The following is a 25,244-nucleotide window of genomic DNA, read 5'->3' as shown; positions in this document are numbered from 1 at the left end:
AGCTATAATTGGCTAGCCTCTGCCTCCACTTCCTTCTTGGGAGCAGGGACTGGGATAATCTCTGATGACAGGACAGAGCAGACAGTGTCCCAGTTGCTATGCTGGAATGCTGTACAAGGTTGGGATGTCACATTGTAGGGTGTGGTGGGGGCTGGACACTCCACTCTATGCCAAAAGTCCAGGCGATGCCTCCTCTGAGGGGAGGGACTTGACAGCTGACAGGCTTGGCATCTGCTTCTGGAGAGCCTCATGTAAAAGACCGACCTGCCTTACTTTCCTCTGTCTGCAGCACTCAAGAAGAGCCTCTCTGCTTGAATAAGTCATCTATCTCTTTCACCTTCCCAGGGTGGAGTTTGGTCGAGACAGGAGAGGAAGAGGGAGGGGAATTTACCTTTACCTCGTGCAACATTCCAGCGTAGTGATTGGTACTCTGTACTGTCCTATCCAGATGTCATTAGAGATCAACTCAGACTGTGTTTCAGCCAGCCAGTCACCTGCCATATCCAGATTTCTGTCTGCCTACTTGCTAGAATTGTTGCTTTAAATTTTCCGTACCTTCTGGCTGTTGTAGGATTGGCAAGAGTCCTAATGGTAACCGTACTGTGGGGACCTTTACCTCTGAACTTGTCTCCCTCTGCTATAGTGCTCGGGCACCCTGCTGTGACCTGTCTGGCAAAGAAATGTTAGCAGAAGCCTCCTCTCTCTCTCTGGAGAGCTGTGAGAGGGAGAGGCAGGTCTAGCTGTTGCATAGAGGAGCTGAGATACTGCCTGCCCCCTCAGGTCCTGGGCTATAGGTGAGAGCTTGATTTTGTTTGTTAGATGGGAAAGAGGGTGATTGATTTTGCTTGAGCAGCTGAATCCATGATGGGAGAGGAACATAAGGAGGGCCATAATGGGTAAGACCAATGGTCCTTCTAGCCCAGTATCCCATCTTCCAGCAATAGCCATTGCCAGGTGGTTCAAAGGGATTGAACAGAGCAATTACCGACTGATCCATCCCTTGTTATCCAGTCCCAGCTTCTCTCAGTCAGAGGCTTAGAGACATCTGGGGAATGGGATTGGGTCCCTGGCCATCTGGGCTAATAGCGATTGGTGGACCTATCCTCCATAAACTTATCCAATTCCTTTTTTAACCCAGTTTTATTTTTGGCCTTCACAGCATCCTTTGGCAACGAGTTCCACATGTTGACTGTATGTTGAGTGAAATACTTCCCCTTGTTTGTTTTAAACCTGCTGCCTGATAATTTCATTGGATGACCCCTGGTTCTTATGTTATGTGAAGGGGTAAATAACACTTCCCAATTCACTTTCTCCACATCGTTCGTGATTTTATATACCTCTATCATACCGCCCCTTAGTCATCTCTTTTCCAAGCTGAAAATTCACTGTCTTTTTAATCTCTCCTTGTATAACAGCTCTTCCATATCCCTGATCATCTTTGTTGCCCTTCTCTGTGCCTGTCCAATTCTAATATATTTCTGCAGAGACAGGGTGTCCAGAACTGCATGCCGTATTCAAGGGGTGGATTTACATACCGATATTGTGATGTTTTCTGTCTTATCTGTCCATTTCCTAATGGTTCCTAGCATTTGGTTAGCTTTTTTGACTGCTGCTTCACATTGAGTGGCTCTTTTCAGAGCACTATCCACAGTGACTCTAAGGTCTTTCTTGAGTGGTGACAGCGAATTTAGTCCCCATCATTTTGTATGTATAGTTGGGATTATGTTTTCCCATGTGCATTACTTTGCATTTATCAGCATTGAATTTCACCTGCCATTTAATTGTCCAGTCATTCAGTTTTGTGAGATCCCTTGTAACTCTTCACGGTCTGTTTTGGATTTAACTATCTTGAGTAATTCAGTATCATCTGCAAATTTTGCCATTTCACTGTTTAGTCTGTTTTCTAGATCCTTTATGAATATGTTGAACAGCACTGGTCCCAGTACAGCTCCTTGAGGGATCCCACTATTTACTTCTCTTCATTGTGAAAACTGACTATTTCTACCCTTTGTTTCCTGTTTTTTAACCATTTACTGATCCATGAGTGGACCTTCCCTCTTATCCCATGACTGCTTACTTTGCTTAAGAGCCTTTGGTGTGGAACCTTGTCAGTCTTCCTAAAAGTCCAAGTACACTATATCCACTGGATCATTCTTGTCCACATGTTTGTTGACTCCCTCAAAGATTTCTAGTAGATTGGTGAGGCATGATTTTCCTTTACAAAACCATGTAGACTTTTCCGCAACATATTGTGTTAATTTATGTGTCTGATAATTCTATTCTTTACCATAGTTTCAATCAATTTGCCGGGAATTGAAGTTAGGCTGACTGGCCTGAAATTGCCAGGATCGCGTCTGGAGACTTTTTAAAAATTGGAGTTATATTAATTATCCTCCCATCATCTTGTACAGAGACTGATTTAAGTGTTAGGTTACATACCACAGTTAATAGTTTAGCAGTTTCATATTTGAATTCCTTCAGAACTGTTGGGTAAATTTGTTCCAAAACCACCTCTACTGAAACCTCAATCTGGGCCAGTTTCTCAGAGTTGTCACCTAAAAAGAATGTCTCCAGTGTGAGAATCTCCCTCACATGCTCTGCAGTGAAGACCAATGCCAATAATTCAAGTAGCTTCTCCACAATGGTCTTGTCTTCCTTGAGCACTCCTTTAGCTTCTCGGTTGTCCAGTGGCCCCACTGATTGTTTGGCAGGCTTCTTGTTTCTGGTTACTTAATTTTTTTTTGTTGCTATTAGTTTGTGTGTCTTTTGCTAGTTGCTCTGCAAATTATTTTTTGGCCTGCCTAATTATAGTTTTACATTTGACTTGCCAGAGTTTATGCCACTTTCTATTTTCCTCAGTAGGATTTGACTTCCTATTTTTAAAGGATGCCTTTTTGCCTCTAACCACCTTCTTTACTCTGTTATTTAGCCAGTGTGGCATTTATTTGGTCCTCTTACTATTTTTTTATTAGGGGTTATACTTTTAATTTGTGCCTCTATTATGGTATTTTTAAAAAGTTTCCATGCAGCTGACAGGCATTTCTTTGGTATCCCTTCCCCCCATCCCAAGGATGTTAAATTTAATTACATTATGGTTGCTATCACTTATCAGTTCACCTATATTCACCTCTTGGACCAGATCCTGTGTGACCCTTAGGACTGAATCAAGAATTACCTCTCCCCTTGTGGGGATCATTACTAGCTGCTCCAAAAAGCAGTCATTAATGGTGTCTAGACATTTTATCTCTGCATCCTGTCCTGATATGTATCCAGTCAATGTAGGGATAGTTGAAATCCCCCATTATTTTTGAGTTTTCTATTTTTGAAGCCTTTCTAATCTCCCTGAGCATTTCACAATCACCATCCTAGTCAGGTGGTTGGTAATATATTCCTACTGTTATACACTTATTCAGTCATGGAATGTATGTCCATAGAGGTTCCATGGTAAAGTTAGAATCAGTTAAAAATTTCATTATATTTGACTCTATGCTTTCTTTCATGTATAATGCTATTCCCCCACTAGCACAATCTACTCTGTCATTCCTACATATTTTATATCCTGTTATTACCAGGTCCATTGATTATCATAATTCCACCAAGTTTCTGTGATGCCTATTATATCAATATCCGCATTTAATACCAGACACTCAAATTCACCCATCTTAGTATTTAGACTTCTTGCATTTGTATGCAAGCACTTATAAAATTTGTCAATATTTAATTGTCTGCATTCATGTGATGTAATTGAACGGAAGTCTTTTTAATTTGATTGTTTCTCTTCAGAGCCTACAGGTACTTTATAAACTTCTATCCTTTCCTTTTTACTAGGATATGGAGAATCTCTTTTAAATAGATCCTTCCCTAAGGGGTGTCTCTGTCTGAAATGTGCACTCCTCCGCATCTGTTGGCTTTCCCCAGCGTTTAGTTTAAAAACTCCTCTGCAAACTTTTTAATTTTACCTGCCACCAATCTGGTTCCATTTTGGTTTAGGTGGAGTCCATCCTTCCTGTATAGGCTCCTCCTTTCCCAAAGAGTTCCTCCATTCCTAATAAACCTAAATCCCTCCTCCCAACACCACTGTCTCAGCCACCCATTGAAATGCTGCATTTCTGCCTGTCTAACTGGCTCTGCATGTGGAACTAGAAGCATTTCAGAGAATGCTACCATGGAGGTCCTGGCCTTGAATCTCTTACCAGCACTGCACATAACTCTGTCTGTCTGTCTTGAGAGATCTGCAACCTTCGTATCTGGCAAGCAATTTGCTATGTGTTTTCTCCTGATTATCAGAAGCCTGGGCAGTTGAGGACCTCCCCTTGGAGCCATCTGCTTCCTCAGAAGCAGCAAGAGCAGCAGCATGCTTTTAACCATTTCATGTTTGGTCTCTACTAAAGGCACATACAGGAGTGGGCAAGAAGCCTGCTCTAGCTGCTGCAATCTGCACTGGTGAGCCACTACCACGTGAAGTGGCTGAAAGGAATCTTCTGGCTCTGTAGTCGGTGAAGACCTTCATGCCTTCTCCTCCTTTATAAATACTTCTGGCAGGAGCCGCCTGCGAATGCACTCTGGTTAGAATAACTAGAGAAGGCTAGGTGTGCCTGAGCAGCAGCAATGTGTGTTCAGAACTTGGGCTGCACGGAGCATGTCAAGTGCTGAGCAGCATCAAAACCTTTTATATATGTGCTATTGATCTGTCTGTCATTACAGCTGAAAGCATGCTAAATATCTTCCTATGTATAGCACAGCAGCCCCAGTGAAGAGAGACCCCAGCACACTCTCTGGGGTCAGTGTGCTGTCATTTACCCCTTGATTCTTTATGTTCGCTCTTCTCCCAGCCCCGACTCTGCAATTTCGTAACTGATCTTTTTTCAGCATCTTCAACAATTTGTAATTAACTTGTCTTCTTGCAGTAAAATCTGTGTTAGAAACACATCGAAACACTGTTTAATTCTCATTTGCTAATTCTCATTCTCACTCACATTAGAGAAGATGGTGTCCTTTACTTACCAAACAATTGCTTGGTAACTGATGGATTTCGAGTGACCTGACACGTATTCTAGTCTATGTTCAATGCATGTTTCCCCGCAGTACATAGGCTCCAACAAGCAGGAAGATAAAGGGAAGGAGTGTTTTTTTGTTTTTTTTCACAAGGCCTCTTAAACAGGATCAACATTCCATTAATCCCTTTTCTTTATAGATGCAGTGCACAGGCACCATCAAATACCTGTTTATAACAAGCAATTCACATAAGACAGGTTTGCCATAGTGTTCTTTCTTGGCCATTGAGTATTCTAGCATCCTTGGCTGCCATTTGCTTCAGTGAGAGTTGAGGGTGCTGAGTGTCTTGCTGGATTAGCCCATAGATTTCTAGGAGAAGAGCAGAGAGACACTCCCCAAAGGTGCTAAAACTGTGGTAACAGTGTACTGAAATGTTTATATGACACACATGTAATTTTTATGAATTACTTTAATTTGAAAGACAATAGATGCTGAATGACTCCGAACCACTTTCTGATCTTGCATTCCACAAGAGCAGCGGTTGCCAAATGAGTTAATGCACCATGCAGATTGGTCATATTTTCAGCATGTCTTTATGTATGGCTAGTGAACTGGAAGTTCCAGTTAACCTTTCCGGGCAGTAACTCCAGCACGTTTTGAATGAGAGTCATTCCCTTGAGTGAATTTTAGAGGTCAATGTGACGTCCAGAAGTGGTCTTCCTCACATACCCGCCGCCCTGTGCGTTTGAGTGAGGACACTCATTTGCAGGTGTGCCATGCGAGACTAATGCAGTGACCTCAAGTGGGATTTTTAAAGATTCCCACAAATATAAATGAAAGCTGTGATTTAGAGTTTAGCATGCAGCTGGCCTTTCCACTTAAGTCTCTAGCATCATTGGATAATTGCACGCAAAGGATTGTTTTACTCCTCAACATAGGTATTTAGAAAAAAAACTAATCAAACTGGCTGTCCCTGTGCTGTTTGGGCGATTTCCTGCTATGCACCCTAACATGTACTTTAATGGATCCTTCTGGAGCAGAAAGTGGTGCTGCAGGAAATAGTGTTGATGATTCAGTAGGTGGCACTATTTTATCTGAGTCAGTACTGAGCTGGTCCTAGGGGCACTGTGCTGCTGGAGGGGCCATTGGACAAGAGAGACACAAAATGTTGGGTACAAATGGCTTTTAGCATCCATGGTATTTTTCGAAGTATATAGGTGTTCTTGCCACAGATCATTGTAGGCAATTACATTCTTATTATGTAATTCTTTCCTCTGCAGTTTCAGTTGGCACAGGATAATTCTTCACTTCCTGTTGAGCAGTGTTGGTTGGAACATGGAAAGCATTCATCTAGAGGTGGCTGCATTTCAGAGATTGGCGAAGTGTACATAAATCTGTGCTCTGTGTATGTTCAGAGCCTTTTCTGCTCACTTTGCTGTCTGAACTGTTTGTTTCTCTTTGCTGCTATGAGTCCTACTGAGGTGTTGAAATGGCTCTTAGAGTCTTCTTTGGCTTGTGTATCACTTGACAGAATTGCATAATCTTTGTTACAGGTTTACAGGTTTGTTACTGGCAATTAGAAATTTATTTTTACTTGTAAATTTAGCAGATTTGATTTGATTTAGATTCCTTAAAAGATAAAAACTGTGGAGCCCTGTGCTGTTTTTTTACAAACCCTTGTCAGAGCAGAGGCCAACTTTGCATTGCTTGACTTAGCTGCCTATAAGTGTGTAACCTGGTTGTAGACTGTGTCTAGTTTGTCCAATAAATTAGAGCTTTTGTAATCATTTGGATAAAAGGATCTATGTAAAAGCTCACCATCATGGAAATTAGTTCCTGTAAATACATACGAAGAGCTTATTTCATTTTTTTTTAAATGACTGTTTTCCAGAATGATGCCAAGAAAAAGAAAGTGGTTAACTCCATTAAATGCTGTCCAAAGTAAACCCAGCTTCTCTCCAGCTGACACCTCTGGGAGCCTGACAGGTGTTTTTGATGGGAATTCCTCTCCAGTAAGCAGCAAATACTTCACTGAAGAGAAGAGGACATCTTCCCGGCTAGGGACAGACTTTTTCAACCAACCCTGCATCAACCTGGCTAAATCATTTCTAGGACAGGTAATTGACACAAGGACTCAAGACCTTGCCAACAGGTTTACTTTGTGGTACAGCACACACCAACAACGTAAATTGTTGGACCATAATTGCATCCTTTTACTGGGTTTTAATTCCAAAGCGCTCTGCTGTTACAGGAAATATGGACTCACTCTTTTTCTTGGTGAAATCATTGGGACTTTTGGGAACAGGGTTGGGCCCATTTTGGTTGCATGAGCAGAACCAGTCTCTTTTCAGATGAGTTTTCTATTCCATTTTGCATTAAGCTTATCTTGAAACTTTATTTTTTTTTAAATCCAGTTTACTCACTGAAATGGGATTGGTGACTGATCCAGGGCCATTATTCTTGTAACGGATATTCCTGTATGTTGGTGTTGTATTTTCTTTGGCTGGGTGGCCAGGTGGATAGGGCACTGGACTGGGACTCAGGAAACCTGAGTTCTATGCCCTGCTCTACTTTGCTGGGTGAACTTGGGTCAGTTATTTGGGATAGCTCAGTGGTTTGAGCATTGGCCTGCTAAACCCAGGGTTGTGAGTTCAGTCCTTGAGGGGGCCATTTGGGGAACTGGGGTAAAAATCTGTCTGGGGATTGGTCCTGCTTTGAGCAGGGGGTTGGACTAGATGACCTCCTGAGGTCCCTTCCAACCCTAATATTCTATGATTAACCTTCCTGTGTCTCAGTTTCTGTATTTGTGAAACGGGGATAGTGCTTCTGACCTGCATTGTAAAGCACTGTGAGATCTATGGATGAATAGCAGTTTTTAAGGGCTATGGGTTATTATTATGCTATAATATGTTGGAATAGTTACTTCTCTCTGAAAACCCAGTCTACCACTCTAGACTTCGTGCCTTCTTTCCTGCTGCCTTGTATGCTTGGAACAGCCTCTCACTTAATATACACCAAGCTCTATCCTCTTAGGAGGCAAATATTGCCTCTTTCTTTGCAGATGTGAAAGGTCTTGACTGCAGCTGAATCAGCATGGGTCGATCCTACAGAAAAGGCAAGGTGCATGATTTCACCCTTCCTTGTACACTACTTAACAGTGTTCCATTGGGGATCCCTTTGCACTAGAACACAATGTGTTTTGCGGGGCAGGCCATGGGTGTCACAGGAGTGGGGCTGTTGGATCTTTGACTGTGCACATCCATCAGACATTCTCTGCCTACCCATAGGCGGGGAGCCACAGGAGCCCTGAGGCTGTGATAGCAGCTGCATAGTATCTTTACAGCCCCCCCTCATCCCCCAGGAAATCCTGATTACATAGTTCAGTTAAATGAGTTGTGTACTTTTAGCCAGGAATTAGCCCTTAAATCTGTAAAACCGCAGCCATACACTCTTGAAGCTCTCCAAAGGTCTCAAAATTGTGTGTTCCAACTCTGTATCATCCTGTGTTATGCCTGCTATCCCTCTTGGAATTTTGTTTTTAAAAGTTGTCATGGAAGTGTTTCTGTCAGTCTTAGATTTGGTAAAAGTTTTGGATTTTGTCTTACCAAACCTAAATTTTGGGTCATACTTGGCCTGACAGTAACTCTCTAACTTTTAAAATGCATTTGGTCGTATTAATACGAACCATCAATAGGACACAGAAACCTAAACAAACTAGAATACATCGTAGGATATTTTGCATATATACTAGTGAATGAGGATAGTTAAGGGTATTTGCTTATTTTTCCACTAGGAGAAACCCTTGTCTTTATTCTACTTCAGTGAATTGTATTTGCCATAATGGAGGACAAAATACAGACGGAGTTTACTAATCATCAGTGGAAGAGGGATGTGTGTCTTGAGTGGCTTCCTTTGTGCACATTTGGGGTAGCTGAGAAATCAAGGAAATGGCTGTGTGAATCTTAAAACCACAATTCAATCCTCAGCATTTCTTCTGTTAAAAAGAGAAAGTCAGCCATGTGGGCCTGATGCTTTTGGAGCATAAAAGCTGACTGTCATTATTCACAGATCATGAATTCAGACTGGCCAAAAAATTAGTATGCTTCTGAAGTCTCTCTGCATATTTCATGATTGAAAATGGTAAACTCAGTAATTTCTCTGATACTGTTGAGAACTCGAGAGTTGTTAAAAACAAATTCTAAAATGCGACAGTTATAGTGTTTGATGCAGACTTCTGGCAAATCCATTACTGGATCAGGCCAACAATTGCTTTAGCAATCCAGTGCAAGCATCTGGCAGGAATTAAGCTCTCTGCTTTGTGAGGGTCATTCCAAAACCACTTGTTTTTAAATATGGGAGTGCAGAAAGTAGTATAATTAAACAGAGAGTTTGTGCCCAAATGAGGCTACACTGAAGTATTTCATAAACACATTAAATAAAACAAGATGTCTGGAAACAACATTAGGTCAAACCACAAAAAACAGTGTATATGGATTTTGCTTATGTTTTGTTTCTCTCTTTCTCTTGTTTTAAAATTATTTTCACCATTCTCTATTTCTCCACCTACATTTAATTATTTACCTAAGTGCCAGCAGCAGGGAGCCTGTTTCAATAGCAAAGTTTTGTCAGGATGTTGCCCAGAGTCTCTCCGCTGCATTTTATGTAGTGTGGAAACTACAAAAGTATTATTAATACCCTGCTTTATGATTATGTGCCCAGCTGGGGACCAGGACTTGGTACTAGTCTTGGTAAGACTGTGTCCAATGAGGAAGTTATTTCATCATATTTGTTGTCATATTTTCCTCTGAATTAAATAATATGCATGTAATGATGTGCTAAACTTGTGATTTAGAGTCAGTGTCAGTGACTTAACAGGTGGCACTCTTTGCTTCAGCCAGTAAACATGTTGGATGGAACAAAAAACAAGTGGGCAGACTGGAAAAAATGATCTTATTTTATGCCTATGTAACACCATAAATTTGTACTGCATGATATAGTCACATTGAGAAAAATGGAACTTTTGTTCCCTTCAGCATTTTGATAGGTAAGTGTCTGGATCCTTGGACTGAGGTGTGGCGCCGGATGGGAGCTGGAAGAGCTCGCATTGGTTTGCAGAGCATTCTATGGGAGATGATGGAGAGGCACCCATTATGCTGTGTGATAATCCATGACTCTTTACATTTCTGTACTTCTGATGCTTTTTCCCGTGATCAAGGCTGTGTCTATACTCCAGGGACTATTCTGGCATAGTTATGTTGGCGTAGCTGTGCCAGCAGAGCTTTGTAGTGTAAGTGCAGCCTACACCAGTGGAAGAGGTTTTTCACTTGTTGTAGGAACACTGTTAGCTTCTGTCGACCTAGCTGTGCCTACACTGAGGGTTAGGTCGGCATAGTTGCATGGGTCAGGGGGTTGAGTTTTCTTCACACTACTGACTGATGTAGCTATGTTGATCTAACTAAGGATTCCTTACCCTCGGACTCACTAACACACACTTTTGACCTGTCTTTCAGATTTTAGTTCATAAACTTCCTGATGGCAGAGAACTCCGGGGAAGGATTGTGGAAACGGAGGCATATCTGGGTGGGGAAGATGCAGCTTCCCATTCAAAGGGAGGGAAGCAAACTGCAAGAAATGCAGCAATGTTCATGAAACCGGGAACTCTGTATGTGTACCAGATCTATGGGATTTATTTCTGCATGAATGTTTCCAGCCAGGGTAAGTGGAGACTCAAGAGTTATAATGATTATGGCCTGAGGTGCTTCCATAGTGCAGATATTCATACTTGCCACGTCTCAGTCATTTATGAGCTTCGTACAGATTCTTAGTCTGCAAAGACAGTTGCTACCACCACCTTTGCCTTCCCTCATGACTTGGTGCTTCTGCCCATGGACCTATAGCTAAAAACAATCCCGGAAGACTTGGCCCTCTTTAAATTTAATGTTGCCATTGACAACTAGTGAGTATTACGCACATGGTGCAGGCAGGACCAGTCTCTGACCACATGCATGTACAGGATTTAGCACAATGGGGACCCGATCTCAGATGAGGCCTCTAGGCAGTACTGGAATACATATAATAAGATTTGAGTCTCTAAGGTAGAATCTGTATTTGCCAAACTTTTCTTAGGATGAATTTTAGAAGATTCTCAGTGTTGATATCCTGAGATGCTGCCTCATATGTGCAACCTTTGTGCTAGACAACACTGCTGGTGGTTCTTGGTAAATTTGTTTACACTCTTTCGAGGATACAATGTAGCCTGATCTATAGATTATGTATTAATTATATTGATTGATTAAGAATTCTCATTTATCACTTTGAGAGTTGACAGGTTCTTGTCCCAAGATCAGGCTCAGGATTATTAAAATTACTGTATATTTGGGAACCGCAATGTGCACAGTTGCAACACTCACATTATAGGAACTCTTCTATCACCTGGATCACGTGGATCGATCAGTCTTCAGCCGTCATTAAGACTGCACTGATCACAACACATCTGCCATTCTCGCATTCTTGCCTTTCTTCTCTACGTTGGTCTGAGACGTTTAACAATGTCATCTTCCCATCTTCTTGGGAATTATTGCAGTCCACCTATTGTCTGTGAGCCGTGCTGTGTGGCCCGCCTATCGCATCTTGTTATATCTGCTTTCCAGAACAATATCTTTCACACTGCTGCGTTCTCTGATCATTTCATTTGGAATGCAATTCATAAGGGAAATTCCCAACATAGCTCGTTCCATTGCCCTTTCAGCTACCAACAGCCGCTGCTCTTCTCCCTTTGTCAGTGTCCACGTTTCACTGCCATACTGCATGCCCGGCAGCACTGTTGAATTGAAGATATTTGTATGTGTGGTCTTGTCGATTTTTCCTTTGAGGACATCCTTGATGGAATTAAATGCACACCATCCTGCCCGAATCCTTCGCGAGAGTTCTCCGTTCAGATCTTGGCGCATATTAACTTCTTGGCTCAAATATATGTACTGTTCCACTTCTTCCATTTCTTCTCCTGTTACCATTATTCAGGATTTTTGTAAGACATCTGATCACATTTATTGAGTTTTGCAGCAGTTCATTTTCAGGCCGACCTGACTGCTTTTCTTGTCGAGTCTTTGTAGCATGTTCGGCAGTTGGTTGGTGCTTTCAGCAATTAGTACAATGTTGTCCGCGAATCTGAGATGAGATAATCATTCTCCATTTACGTTGACACCACTCCTCCAATTGATCTTGTTCATAACCATTTCGAGGCTGGCGGGGAATAATTTCGGTGAAATTGTATCTCCTTGCTTTATGCCTTTCTCAATTGGGATGCGGAGGGGATTTTTGAGGAGAGTAATGTCTGTTGTACATCCAGTATTCACTTCCTTCAACAAACTGATGTACTGCGTGTTAAGGCCTTGCTCTGTGAGCACCTTTTAATATTGTGTTGAACTCGATGCTATCGAAGGCCTTTTCATAGTTGACGAAAGCAATGCACAGTGGGAGTTTGTGTTCCCTTGCTCTTTCTAGGAGTTGGCTAAGGGTAAATATATGGTCGATTTGTCCTGAAATTTCTTCGAAACCCTGCCTGCTCTCTCGGCTGTTGTTCATCCAGGCTCTGCGAGAATTGGTTCGTTATCACCTTTGTAAAGAGCTTGTAGATGTGAGAGAGCAGGCATATAGGGTGGTAGTTCTTAAGATTTTTCTCGATCGCTCTTCTTGTGCAACAAGATGGTATTCGACTCCTTCCAGCTTGATGGTATTTTTCCTTCTTCAAGATATCAACTGAATCTTAAAACGAGGGCCTTCCAAAGTTTTTGGCCTCTTGCAGAAATCATTTGTGGTGATATTGCCTGGAGCATTTCCCTTCTTCATCTGGTGTAGTACGCTTCAGACTTCACTGATGATTATTGGGGGGGATGCGTTCTTCTGACTCTTGGAGCATTGGGAGAGGGACGTTGATTCTTGATTTGAACAGTTCTGCATAGAAGTCCTTGCAGACCTTCTCCATCCCTGCTCTGTCGATTTACTGTCTCTTCGTCTTTGTCCTTCAGTGCTTTTCAGCTGCTTTTATGCAATGTCTCAGCTTGTCAGCAAAAATGCTATAGTCCTCATCACACTTTTCTGTCTGGCTCCAGTCAAACCCAGAAATCGCTTTCTTCAGCTTTGCTTCATCAAATGTCTTTGGCTGCTGTTCCTATTTGCCATCTGTAACGCCTTCTTTTCCACCGCTTCGTCGAAAATCAACTTCGCTCTAAGCAGGTGATGGTCACTGTCAGTGTTGAAAGGCTGCACCACAGAGACGTCTTGAACGATGCGCCTTTTATTGACTAAAATATAGTTGATTTCATTCTTGCTCTTCGCATTTGGCGCGATCCACATCCACCTAATGCGGTCTTCTTTTTGTACCAGGTGTTTGCCATGTATAGTTCTTTCATTTCTGCCATCGCTACCAGCCTTTCGCCTCTTTCATTCCTTTCGCAACTGCCGTATCTTCCTATGAACTTTTCACCAGCTTTCCCTCACCTGACCTTGGCATTAAAATCTCCCATTGTGACAGTATAGGTGGGCTCTTTCGAGCTCTCGGTAGAATTCTTCCACATCTTCGTCCTCACTTGCACTTGTGGGAGTGTAGGCCTGAATGACCTTGAGGGTAGCTTTTGACTCCATCTGAAGATGCAACACAGCAATACGTGATGATATTAGCTGGCATGATATGACTTTCAAAGACCAATCCTTACTGATGATAAAACTGACTCCTCCAATATTTCTAGCTCCATCTCCCTTTCCGAGCCTCGCAGTGCTTCCATCCTTCCAGGTGACTTCCAACTCCTTCTTTCGTTGGGTTTCGCTGACACCAAGGATGTCGCATCTTATCCTTTTCTTCTCCTCCATCAGATGGTTTAACGTTTCTTCACTCACCAGCGACCTACAGTTATAAGTACACACAGCGAGGTTGTCCTTTTCCATGTTGGCCTACCACCTGAAATTGTCACTCAATTTCCGCTCTGCCACCGTAGAATGGTTCAATAACACGCAGGTAACTAAAACCCATTTACTCATGTTGTTTTAGCCATTAACTTCAAGCCATCCCACTGGCTAGGCAGGCAGGCCGAACTCTTCTACATTTACAATAACTTATTAATACATTTAGCACAGTCACAAACACTCTAACTCAGTAAGGTAGATAGAAAGAATACAGAATGTACATCTGAATATCCATATATTCACATCATCCCTTGCAGAACAACCTGAAATGTTAGCCATCACCTTCCTTATCATCACCAGTGGCCATTATTCTGGCACCTCCCAAGGGCTACATCTCTCTCTCTCTACTCCCGCATACAGGCTGGGATACAGCTTTTATAATATATTACACTAACACCACTATGTCTAATGCATTGAGGTTTCTCCCGTCTTCCTTATTTGTATTTCCTCACCTATCAAAGTTGGTGTGTCATTCTCCTATAGGTTAGCATATTAATGATCTCAGCTTATTATCATGTAGGTCAATCCGTTGCCATGGCACTCTTGTGGTCAGATATTTGTGGACATTCTATCCAAAAGCTGGTGTTAGCTCATATTCCTGTGGTTGGCTGATGTCATTATGGACAAAATTCCCTCTCTCACTCTTATTTCCAGTTCCCCAAAACTTAGGGTTGAGCATTAGATCATTGATCTGTGCCAAAGTTCCTTGGCTTCAGCAGTTAGCATAAGACTTGAGGCCTTTGTCTTACAGGATACAGGCCTGTAGGTTCTTTATATTTACTGCTGAATATAGGCAGAATATAATGAAGGCAAGGCAGTGAATATAATAAAGGCAAGCTAGCCGTATGGGCTATAACAAGTCCTCATATCTGGTGGAATGATGGGAAAATTTGGTGTCTCCTGCTCAAATCATGAGGGGTTACCGCTGTTGGAAAAGGACTGTGAAATTTCAGAGTCTGCGCCTTGATTTACCTTAAAAGAAAACTCTGTTATTTTTGAAGAACTTAAAACTTGTTTCATTGTTGTTTTTAAAGATAATTAAACTCTCAGACTTCTAAACAATTTATGCACACAAAGAAAAATTAATAAGGCATCTGAAAGCTGCTCATTTGGGAAGAATCACTACAGATTGACTGAAGTAAATTTCCTGCACTGTGGTGATAATATTAGGAAGCCCTCGTCAGGAGAGCTGGGACTGCAGTTGGTGTGAAGGACTTCAAGTTGTATTGAAACTTATCTGAAAATATCCTTCCAAGCCTGCCACTGTCTTATTCACTGACATGCAGAATGACTTTCTTTCAGTCCTACTTTGTCTCACTTCCTGTGCAGTTTGCTTGGTATAAAGTTATGGGTTACTAAAGACATCCTAATATTGTAATAGGCTATTCTTAGAGGAACTATTTATTTTATTTTGGAATTTTCAGATTTTTTTAATGGTTTTGCATCTGTGCAAAGGAGGTATTTTTAAAAAAAAAAAAATAAATCACTTGGCATTTTCCTAAGCAGGAAGCAAATATTTGTAGTACAAGTGACTATGAATCTCCAAATGTCAGTCTTTGGAGCCTAGCCAATCAGTGGCAGGTTAAAACCATAGGGAATAACTAGTATATCTCCTTTGGCTGTTCCAGGAGGAATCTTGTGTTCCTGAATGGAGGAGTTTGGACTGTGTTGAACCAGCACATGTGAATTTCATTAAGATGTCCCTGTCGAATCTGTCCAGATAATAAAAGGCAGATAGCTTCCTCAGCCAGGATGGGATTTATACATCTTGAAATATTGTAAATAAAAATCTCCTGTTAAAAAAACAACCACCATCTTTTGTGCTTAAATTGAGTCCCTTGACATGATAGAAATTGGCTCTGTCAGCAGCTTTTCCTCAGATACCTGTGTTCAAGCTTATTAGAAGGGCTGATCTCTGTGTGTAGTCTGTTCATATATTCACTGGGTTGTTTTTGTTTTAAAATAAAAACTTGTCCTACTCAGTAGCTCTACAGGAGATTTTCCCCTTGTGGGCTGCTCTTCCATTGTGCAGCTGAGTCTTGTGTTGGAGCTGAGAGCGTCAGGTAGGTTGGTGAAGCATTTATACAGATATATGTCAGGCCATGTAAAGAACAGCTAAGCAGAGTCTGTTGATACAGATTGCTTTGCCCCCGTAGTAGCTTCCAAGGACCTGTCTAAATTTAGGAAATCTGTCCCCTTGAAACCACACTGATGTCATTGTGCTGTGGCAGACCATTCGGCATTGGTGCAGAAATAGTTGTGATTCTTTCTTGTGGTGTTCAGAGCTGTGAATCACTGTTACCTCCCCCCTTGACTCCGTGAGAGAGAGACTTGTTTGTGCTAATCACTGTGTCAGGTCCCTGATACCCCCTAGTCTGTTAGTCACCCAAACAAATTCCTCAGGGCTCTACCAGCCCCTGCTTTGCCTTGCAAGTTAACACTGGATGTATCCCAGTCCCTGAGCTCCTCTGAGCATCCCCCTGTAGTGTTCAGCCCCTGTCACTGGATGCTCTCAATAATTACCAGATTTGCTATTCCCAAAGGAACAGTATATACACGCAGCTTCGTTGGTACAGCTCAGGCTCCGGGTCTGTAGGACACCATAGCACAGAGATGTATTTATAGTGAAACAATTGTAAGTTTATTGTCAGAGATAAAGATTTAAGAGATACTGAGAGAGGATAATGGAAACAGAAATGGTTATATGTAAAACAAGAGGTATAACACAGTCCTTAGAGCCTACGTTTACCTTTAACAGGCTGAAATCCTTGTCTAAAGCTGTCCTTTGGATTTATGGGGTCCTGTGCAGTACTAAACTGGTGCCCTTATGCCCGACTTGGGGCACAGCCACCACCCCGCCTGCGGAGCCCCAGGATAACCCCCCCCACCATTGCTGACACACATCGAGCTTTGTACACAGCAGATGCTGCAGCAGCCTGGGCTCGCAGGCCAGGGTGGTGGGGGAGGGACGAGGCAGCAAAGGATACCAAGCCACCTGGCCCCTGTGATGGTGGCGGAGAGTCACAGTTCCCCGCAGAGACTCTCATACCCTCTCCCTCACACAGAATGCCTAGCATTGGCACATTCGGCTCTATGAATATGGCCCCTGCCTAAAGAGACTGCAGCATGCGCTGGGTGTGCGGGAGCTGACCCGCTCTTACCTGCTGTCCCAGTGGCGCCCCAAATTTTTGGGTGCCCTACGCAGCTGCGTATACTGCGTATGCCTAAGGACAGGCCTGCCCAGGAAGGTTCAGAACACCACGGAGGACATGCCTTTCGATTAATCTAATCTATTTAATAAGAAAACTGAAAAGTCTCAATGCTCCTTGAAAGACTCTAGAACAACCCTCCACTCCCTGCACATTTACATCCTGAACAGAAAACCTCATAAACAGATATACAAGCCAAGACTGCCTCCTCAACCATTCTGCACCAGCACTCATTTGACCCACCACACAAAAGCCAGAGGCTGCAGAGGCCTAGATACTACCAGATTCTACCAGAACTGTAACTACTCAACCCATCCATCATCTAAGTGTTGTTGTTTTTTTTTTCTGATGGGATGAGTAGGCACTGCCTACACCTATTGATGTCATCCACTATTGTCCCCTGCAATCTTTGGTGGCTACCTCAGTCTTCATACAGAACTGGAGGGCAATTACACCAGACAAGTAGGTACTAAAAATCATCTGCTGCAGAGATTCTAGAGAGCTCTTGGCTCCTCTTCAGGGACCACTGCCAATTATTGAAGATCTTGGACTTTTCAAGTAGATTTTCTATCAGGAGGCAGATTCTCTCCTCTAATGAGGGGCCATAGAACAAATGCCACCTCAACACCATGGGAAACTTTTATTGCCCATGCTTCCTAGTCCCCAAGAAAAATGGAAGATGGAGACCCATTCTTGACCTTTGGCAATTAAATGTTTTTATTTGCAAATCAAAATTCTGAATGGTTATGCCAGTAGGAGAGTGAACCGCGAACACTCATGGCTGATCTGTCTTACACTATTTTTCATAAGGAGGTTTCCCTTCACCTGCAGTTCATCCCAAAAATAATTTCCAAGTTATACATAAATCAATCTTCTTCCCAAAACCTCCTGTTTCCAGTGAGGAAAGGAGACTTCACTCTCTGGATGTCAGATGAGCTCTGGCATTCTACCTGCAAAGGACGAAATGGATAGAAACTCCCCAGGGTTAATTGTTGCTATAGCAGAGTGGTTGCAAGGACAGGTATTATCTGCTTGGAGACTAAGTGGATCTTCAGCTGCATCATTCTGTGTTACCAATTAGTGCGGATTCCTCCCCTGGCTGGGGTGAGAGCCCATTCCCGTAGAGCACAAGCCACTTCGGCAGCATCTCTCTCTGAGAGGTACCTATTGTGAACACAGATGCTGACTTTCTTCTGTCTGGATAGGTGCTCCACCCGTGCTCCAGTCCTTCCCTCAAGGCCCCACCCTCACCCGCCTCTTGCTGCCCCCACTCCATCCCCTTCCCCAAGCGTGCCCTGCCCTCGCTCTGCCTCTTCCTGTCCCCGCTCCACCCACTTCCCCCAGCACCTCCTGACTGCTGCTGAACAGCTGATGGGCAGATGGCTGGTGGGTGCTAATCACCCACTATTTTTTCTGGGGCTCAGGCTCCGGGGCTGTAGAGCGGCTACTTGAAGCTCCATCCCTACATTCATGAAACATTTTATGTTTTAGTTCAAGCCTTCTCTGCAGATGCAGCTATTGGGACTGCAGTATTACAAGTATCTATACCAACTGCATCCTCACCACCCGCTCCTGTTTAAATACTGCTTATCAGTCACCCAAATGTGGAATACACATAGGGACCAGCACTCAAAGAAGAAATGGAGGTTGCTAACCTGTAACTGGAGGTTCTTTTGAGATGTGTGGTCCCTATCTGTATTCCACTACTCGTCCTCCATCCCCTCTGCTTTGTATTCTTCTGATTTATGGTAAAAGAGGAACTGGAGAGTCTGCACTGCCCTTATGTCCTCAGTTCAGTGCTCAAAGAGAACAGCTGCACAGGCGTGGACCAATGGACACTACTTGCTAGAAATCTCTGATCTCAGTCAGGCACATTATGCATGTGGGTACTCACATGTGGAGTATAGATGAGACCACACATCTCAATCAATGTTCCCTCTAATTTTTTCCATCCATGTGCAGAATAAATTTTGTTATGTGCACCGAGAGGTGTGCACCACCAGTAGAAACAAAAACCCCTAAATATAATATATATATTTTTTAAAAGTTACCATAGGATTACTCCAGCCAGGACAGGGTAGGTATTTTAGAACTCACTACTCAAAGTGTAAGAGAAATAATAATTATGAAATGCAGTGACCAGTCAAAACACTAAAATAACACACCCTGAAAGAATGAAATTACAGAGAATATATGTGCATTGCAGGAAGTAACAAGAACAATAAATACACGTATGTGCTGGGAGGTGAGTGTGAAAGAGATTGTGGTTGTGTGTGTGACACACAGACAGGGCATGTGCTGGCTGCTGGGGAAGTTTCTGAAGTGCACCATGCGCTGTCTCTTTAAGACACTCACTGAAAGCTCTCCTGCTCTGTCTGGAGCCCTGTTATCTCCCCTTCCCCGCTTTGCGGAGATGGGGTACATGGGGAGGAGGGGAGAGAGAGAGACTGTGAGAACTGGCTGCTGGGGAAATCTCAGACAGTGCACTGTCTCTTTAAGACACTTCAGTCACTCACTGTTCAGACCTCAGTAGCTCTGAGTCCTCCTGAGCCAGGCTGTCCACTCTGCCCTGCTCTGTGGAGATGGGGTACAGGGGCGGGGAGAGGGGGATACATTGACATCAGCACTCCCTCCCTCCCCGACCCCCCACTCTGCACAGCCAGCAGGAGGGTCTCAGGAGCAGCTGCAGGACAGAGCAACCTGGGGGGAGGGGCACCTGATCACAGGCTGCCAGCTGTGCATGCTCAGCTAAGACACAGGGCAGATCTGTTGGGTTTCCTGGATACATGACAGGACTTGGTACTGCTTTTCCTGTGACCTTCACTGTGGCCATGCTATAAAGAAAAAGCAGTGAGAAGATAATCCGGCACAGAGCGGTAGCTGAAGTATGGTCTTTCTACATTGCCAACTCTACCACATGGGGGAATCGTCCTACGACTTGATACAGCTTTGGTCATCGATATCCTAGATAGATGGTCTCTTGCCTGGGAACATGAGACCAAACTGTGTTTTGGCGTGATCCCCTCATGTGATAGATCTGGCAGTGCAGGCAGGCTCTAAATAAGTCATGCAGAAAGCCAAATCCACATGACTTCACAGTTTGGCACTCCAGGCGATGAATCCCACTAAAGGAGAGTTTCATGAGATGAGCCCATTACAGAGCACATTTCCAGGGAGTTCAGTACTTTTTTTTTCAGCAAAGGCAAGCAGGGATCATAGAAACTGATATCTGAATGCATAGAACAGAGGTCACCAAACTAGGGGGCGTGCCCCACCAGGGAGGCACAGAGGAACCTTTGGGGCAGAGTTGCGGCAGGGCCTAGGCCAGCCCCCGCAGGGGGCAGGGAGAGAGCACCACCCAGCCTCTCCTTGCCCCCAACTCTGCTCCTATCTGGCCCATAGCTGCATCCCCAGCTCCCGGTCCTGTCCCTGACCCCATGTCCAGCCTCAGCATGGCTCTACATCCAGCTGCTAGCCCAGCTGCTGCTCTGATCCCAGCTCTGCCCCCAGCCTTGGCCGCTGGTTGTGGCTCCATTCCCTGTCCCACTCCCAGCCCTAGCCCTACCTTCAGCTATGGCCCCAGCTGCAGCCCCAGCCTCCCCCCACCCACTTCCCCAGAGCTGTGGCCCCACTCCTGGCCCTGGGAGGGGCAGGAGGCATGGACAAGGGTAAGGGGGTGTATGGCCCCTCAAAAGTTTGGGGACCATTGGTATAGAATAACTAGGGGACTGTAGCAATAAAGCATGACTTTGTATGCTACTAGTAATTCCCATAACAGCAAGGGTTGCTATTGCGGGAATTATAAATTTTGTTATTCTTTGAATTACAGTAGCAGCCAAAGGCCTCAGTCAAGAGCAGGACCCCATTGTGCTGAGCACTGTACTGACACTGAGATTCTCCCTGCTCCAAAGACAAACAAGACAGATAAAGTGTGGAAGGGAAACGGGTGCAGAGGGGGGAAGGAACTTGCCCAGGGTTGCACAGCAAGTTAGAGACTGAGTTTGGAACAGAATAGTGAGCGGTGTCCCCTGCTTTATGCAGTCTCTTTGGAGGAAAAGCTGATCAACCCAACTCCCCATCTTGTCCTTGTAGGTAACCTCTGGAGCTGGTGTCTCTATGTGACTATCCTATCTATCACATCTTCTGGTATGACACCCTCATGCAGGAAGGATACATGTGCCCTGATTAAAGCCCCTTGGTTGGTCAGTCTTTAGCATCGTAACATTTCCCAGCAAGGGCTGAGGGTCGTTGGGCATGTTTGTTTAGCTAATTTTCACTCAGAAAGATTGCCTTGAGGTCCACACTTGCGCAGCAGGGCTCATGTTTTTTCACATCCCAAAACAATTCAGAGTCCTAAGCTCTTGACATTGACACAGTAGACAACCTTTGAATGGACAGATTCAGGGATGTGTATGCAGACAGCAAGTCACACTTCTGCCTCTGTGCATATAAATATAGTATCTGGAGACAGAACAAGAGCTGAAATAACAAAACACATGTAACTCAGATCATGTAGGACTTTCATGATCAGCTCTAGAGGGAAAGCAGCATTGCTAAGAGAGTCCTAAAAATGTCAGTAACCTTAAATCCACTCAGCTGTTTCAACATCATGGCCTTGTTACTGTTAAAGCTAAAGCACATTTGGGAGCCAAGCAGCTGCTAAGATGCATGACTAGAAAAATAGGCAGTAGGTCAGTGGAAAACCAGAAGAAACAATACACACAGTTCTTTGGTGAGCTGTGTGCAGTTTTTTCATTGTCACGTTCGGCATTTGCCTTATGTTCCTAGAGAGGGTTGACAACCCAATCTAGAAAATGTAATTCATGGAATAATTACAATGTTTGTTTCATTTAATACTTTAAACAATATCAACTCAGCAAATGACATAATGTGTGATTCATGGGATCTAAAGTAAAACACATTTTTCCTTTGGCAAAAGCCAGCTGTGAAATGTCACATCAGACATGGTCGTTTAACTGGCCACTTCAGTACTGTTCGGAGTGAAATCTCACCTCTGATGTACAAGAGCCTCAGTGGGCTATTTCCCCTCCACCTGTTCACAGCTGCCTTATTTCTAATACATCATTTCTCCTGTTACTTAGAAAGGAAGCATTAAATGATTGGAAAACATGGTTTATAGTGATAGACTCAAGGAGCTCAAGCTAGATGGCTAAAGGGTGCCTTGATTAGTCTGTAAGTATCTATATGGGGAGCAAAGATTTAATAATCGGCTCTTCAGTCTGGTAGAGAAAGGTATAACGTGATCCAATGACTAGATGTTGAAACTAGACAAATGCAGACTGGAATTAAGACATACCTGTTTAACAGTGAGCGTTATTAACCATTGGAACAATTTACCAAGGATGGTGGTGAAGTCTCTATCACTGACAATTTTTAAATCAAGGTTGGATTTTTTTGTAAAAGATCTGTAGGAATTATTTTGGGGAAGTTCTGTGGCCTGTGTTATATGGGGATCAGACTAGATGATTACAGTGGTCCCTTCTGGCCTTGGAAGCGATCACACATTGCTGAGTGGTAGACGCATGGTGGTAAATTACTAGGAGATCACAAATTCCTTTTTTCTGTTCAAGGGTTCCTTTGCCAGTAATCTTTCAGGGCTAAATTGTAACTTTACTTCCTCCTCTGGGTAAGCTGTAGCACCCCAGGAGCAGAACAGAGCAGAGAATGAGCAGAGAATATACTGGGTGGGAAGTAAGTTACTCCCCTTGTATACCTGGGCAGTTACCTTGGCACTGAGTGAAGAGAGGGGTTGGGATTACCAGGTAAGGAGCCCAGCAGTTGGAATCACAGTCTGAGCAGAGCACTAAGGAGGTGGGCTTCCTTTCTGTTAGTCCCGTGTGGCTGGAAAAGGGCTGGAATAATCTCATCCCTAGTAATCTGTTACTGGGACCATCACATAAGTATTTACAGAGTTGGGTTGGGGGGCGCATGTGAATCAGATGGGGTGAGAAATGAAGGAGGTTTCAGGAGACAAGTGCCATGTATTAGATGGCATTTTCTGTATTATATCATGCTCGTTTCCAGACTTTCTCCCCCTGTCTTTTCCTTGAAAGGGCTGCCTGGGTGTGTTTGGGCGTCTAGGCTGTTAGCTAGAGTGCACTGAAACCCACTTTCCGCCTTGGTTCATTTTTGACCAAGTTTTTTGTTTCTGAATCATTCCTTATGTGAGTATGCCCTTGCATTAACCGAGATCTCTAGAGACTTTGGGCATCTTATTAAATTTAGCACCAATGAATAATAAACACAAATGGCTTCTCAGAAGCATTTCCTTCTTAATGGAGACAAATGAAGGCATAAAAGGAAAACTTAAGAATGTTAGACTGGGGTATTTTTCCTTTACTCTAATCCCTTTCTCCACCAGAGACAATAATGGAAGGGGAATATGACATCACAAATTGATGTAGAGTTGTCATCATCTTCTTCCCCTTTTCCCAGCTAGCTGGAGTCGGGCACTGGATCAGTCTTTTCCAGCTGCCGTTAACCAGCCCTTAACATACTTAATGCAGAAATCTGACTTAGGGACTGGCCTTCGATCACGATATTCATCTGTCTTGGTTCCACGTGAGTCACCCACGTGACTTCAGTCTTTTCTTTACCCATTTTGAAGCCATAGTTTGTTAGTTCCTTGTTCCAGGCATTAGTTGCCTAGACCAAATCTTCCTCACTATCAGCCAGCAGCACAGTATCATCTACATATGTCAACTCTTTACCATCTTCCATTTGGATTTGCTTACTTATAAAGTCCATTACAATTATGGATAGTAAAGGACTAAGTGCTGATCCCTCGTGGAACCAAACCTTCACCTCAAAACTCTCTGTTACACTGAAAGGTGTCTGCACGTTTGTCATGGAACCCTCATGCGAGCCCATCATCATGTAGACAGGGTCCTCCAGCACCCCAAAGAATTGTAGCAAAGACACTCGCAGTCTCCTAGGTACTTTGACTGCTTTCTCCAAATCAAGGAAAGCCCAAACATGCTCGACTGTTCCCTCCAGCTTCTTTTCAATCCACTGTCTAGAGATGAGCATGCTGTCTGTCAAACTGCTCCTTTCCTAAAATGGGCTCCGCTGTTCAGTGGATGCAGCTAACGTTCTCATGCAGTGGGACAGCAGATTGATTCCTTGGTACTTTGAACAGTTGTGCTTGTCACCTGTTTGTTTGTATATCAGTACTTGCATGGACTGTCTTCATTTTCTTGGGATTTTCTTCTCTTTCCAAAATGCATGCAGGACTCGCATGAGCTGGTAGACATCACAAACACTGCAGACAGGGGAGAAGAACCAGTCTTTGCCAACTGCAATGGGAGCAGTTGGGGGAGAAAGAGGCAAGTTTTCTGCCTGCAGTTTCCAAGATGGAGACTCCTCAAACCAGTTTTTGCAGTTTATGGAGTTGGCATTAGATCTTATGAGTTATGGTAAAGATTTATTAAGCAGATGGTCTCCCATCGCTGCATGTACTTGTTCCAAAACATAGTATTACACCGTGCACCTCTTGGGGTGTTCCTTTGTGGCATTGGAGGATATCTTGGCTCAATTTCTGAATTAGGAGAGGGATGACCCTGCTGGGATTTTCCTCCCTTTCTTGTTCCTCAGCTCTTTCTGTTAAGGATTTGCCCCTTCTGCTAACCTCATTGAGATTTCTGAAAACTTCAAACATATGTAACAAACTGCAGTGGACTAGAATCCTAAGCAAAGACCTAGGGCTTTCCTATCTACATTGTACAGAGAGAACAGCTGTCACAGCTTCTTCAGAGAAAACTCTGGAATCTCTCAGCCATCTCTGTGGTTATTGCTAATGAGGATGTTGTATCTCCATCTGAAGTGAAGCAATCATAAACCAAACCTGTCTGGGCTGTGTCCGTCTGGGAGTTTGCCAAAGTTGAAATCTCTGACTTTATCAAGGCTCTGTGAGGAAGGTGAAAAATAGAACGAACTTTTCAGTGCAGCGTATTTTCATCTTAGGAAAAGACTCTCCCAAAATGTTCTCAGACTCCTTTTTCTGTTAATTCAGGGAGTGCCCAGGACAGAGAGCTTGATGAAATGAAACAAAGAGATGAT

General features: G+C 43.5%; 1 protein-coding gene across 1 annotated transcript in view; it reads left to right on the top strand.

Moving 5' to 3' along the window:
- The window catches only part of MPG (N-methylpurine DNA glycosylase), a 44,900-nt gene that overhangs the window by 9,280 nt on the left and 10,376 nt on the right, over positions 1 to 25,244 (top strand). The window contains exons 2-3 of the mRNA XM_030578933.1: positions 6,887 to 7,112; positions 10,506 to 10,710. Coding sequence (XP_030434793.1) covers positions 6,887 to 7,112; positions 10,506 to 10,710 — 431 coding nt within the window. The remainder of the gene's footprint in view (positions 1 to 6,886; positions 7,113 to 10,505; positions 10,711 to 25,244) is intronic.

The sequence above is a fragment of the Gopherus evgoodei genome, chromosome 10 (assembly GCF_007399415.2).
Source record: "Gopherus evgoodei ecotype Sinaloan lineage chromosome 10, rGopEvg1_v1.p, whole genome shotgun sequence".
NCBI lineage: Eukaryota > Metazoa > Chordata > Testudines > Testudinidae > Gopherus > Gopherus evgoodei.
The sequence above is the reverse complement of the archived record's forward strand: the minus strand, read 5'-3'. Positions and strand labels throughout refer to the sequence as shown.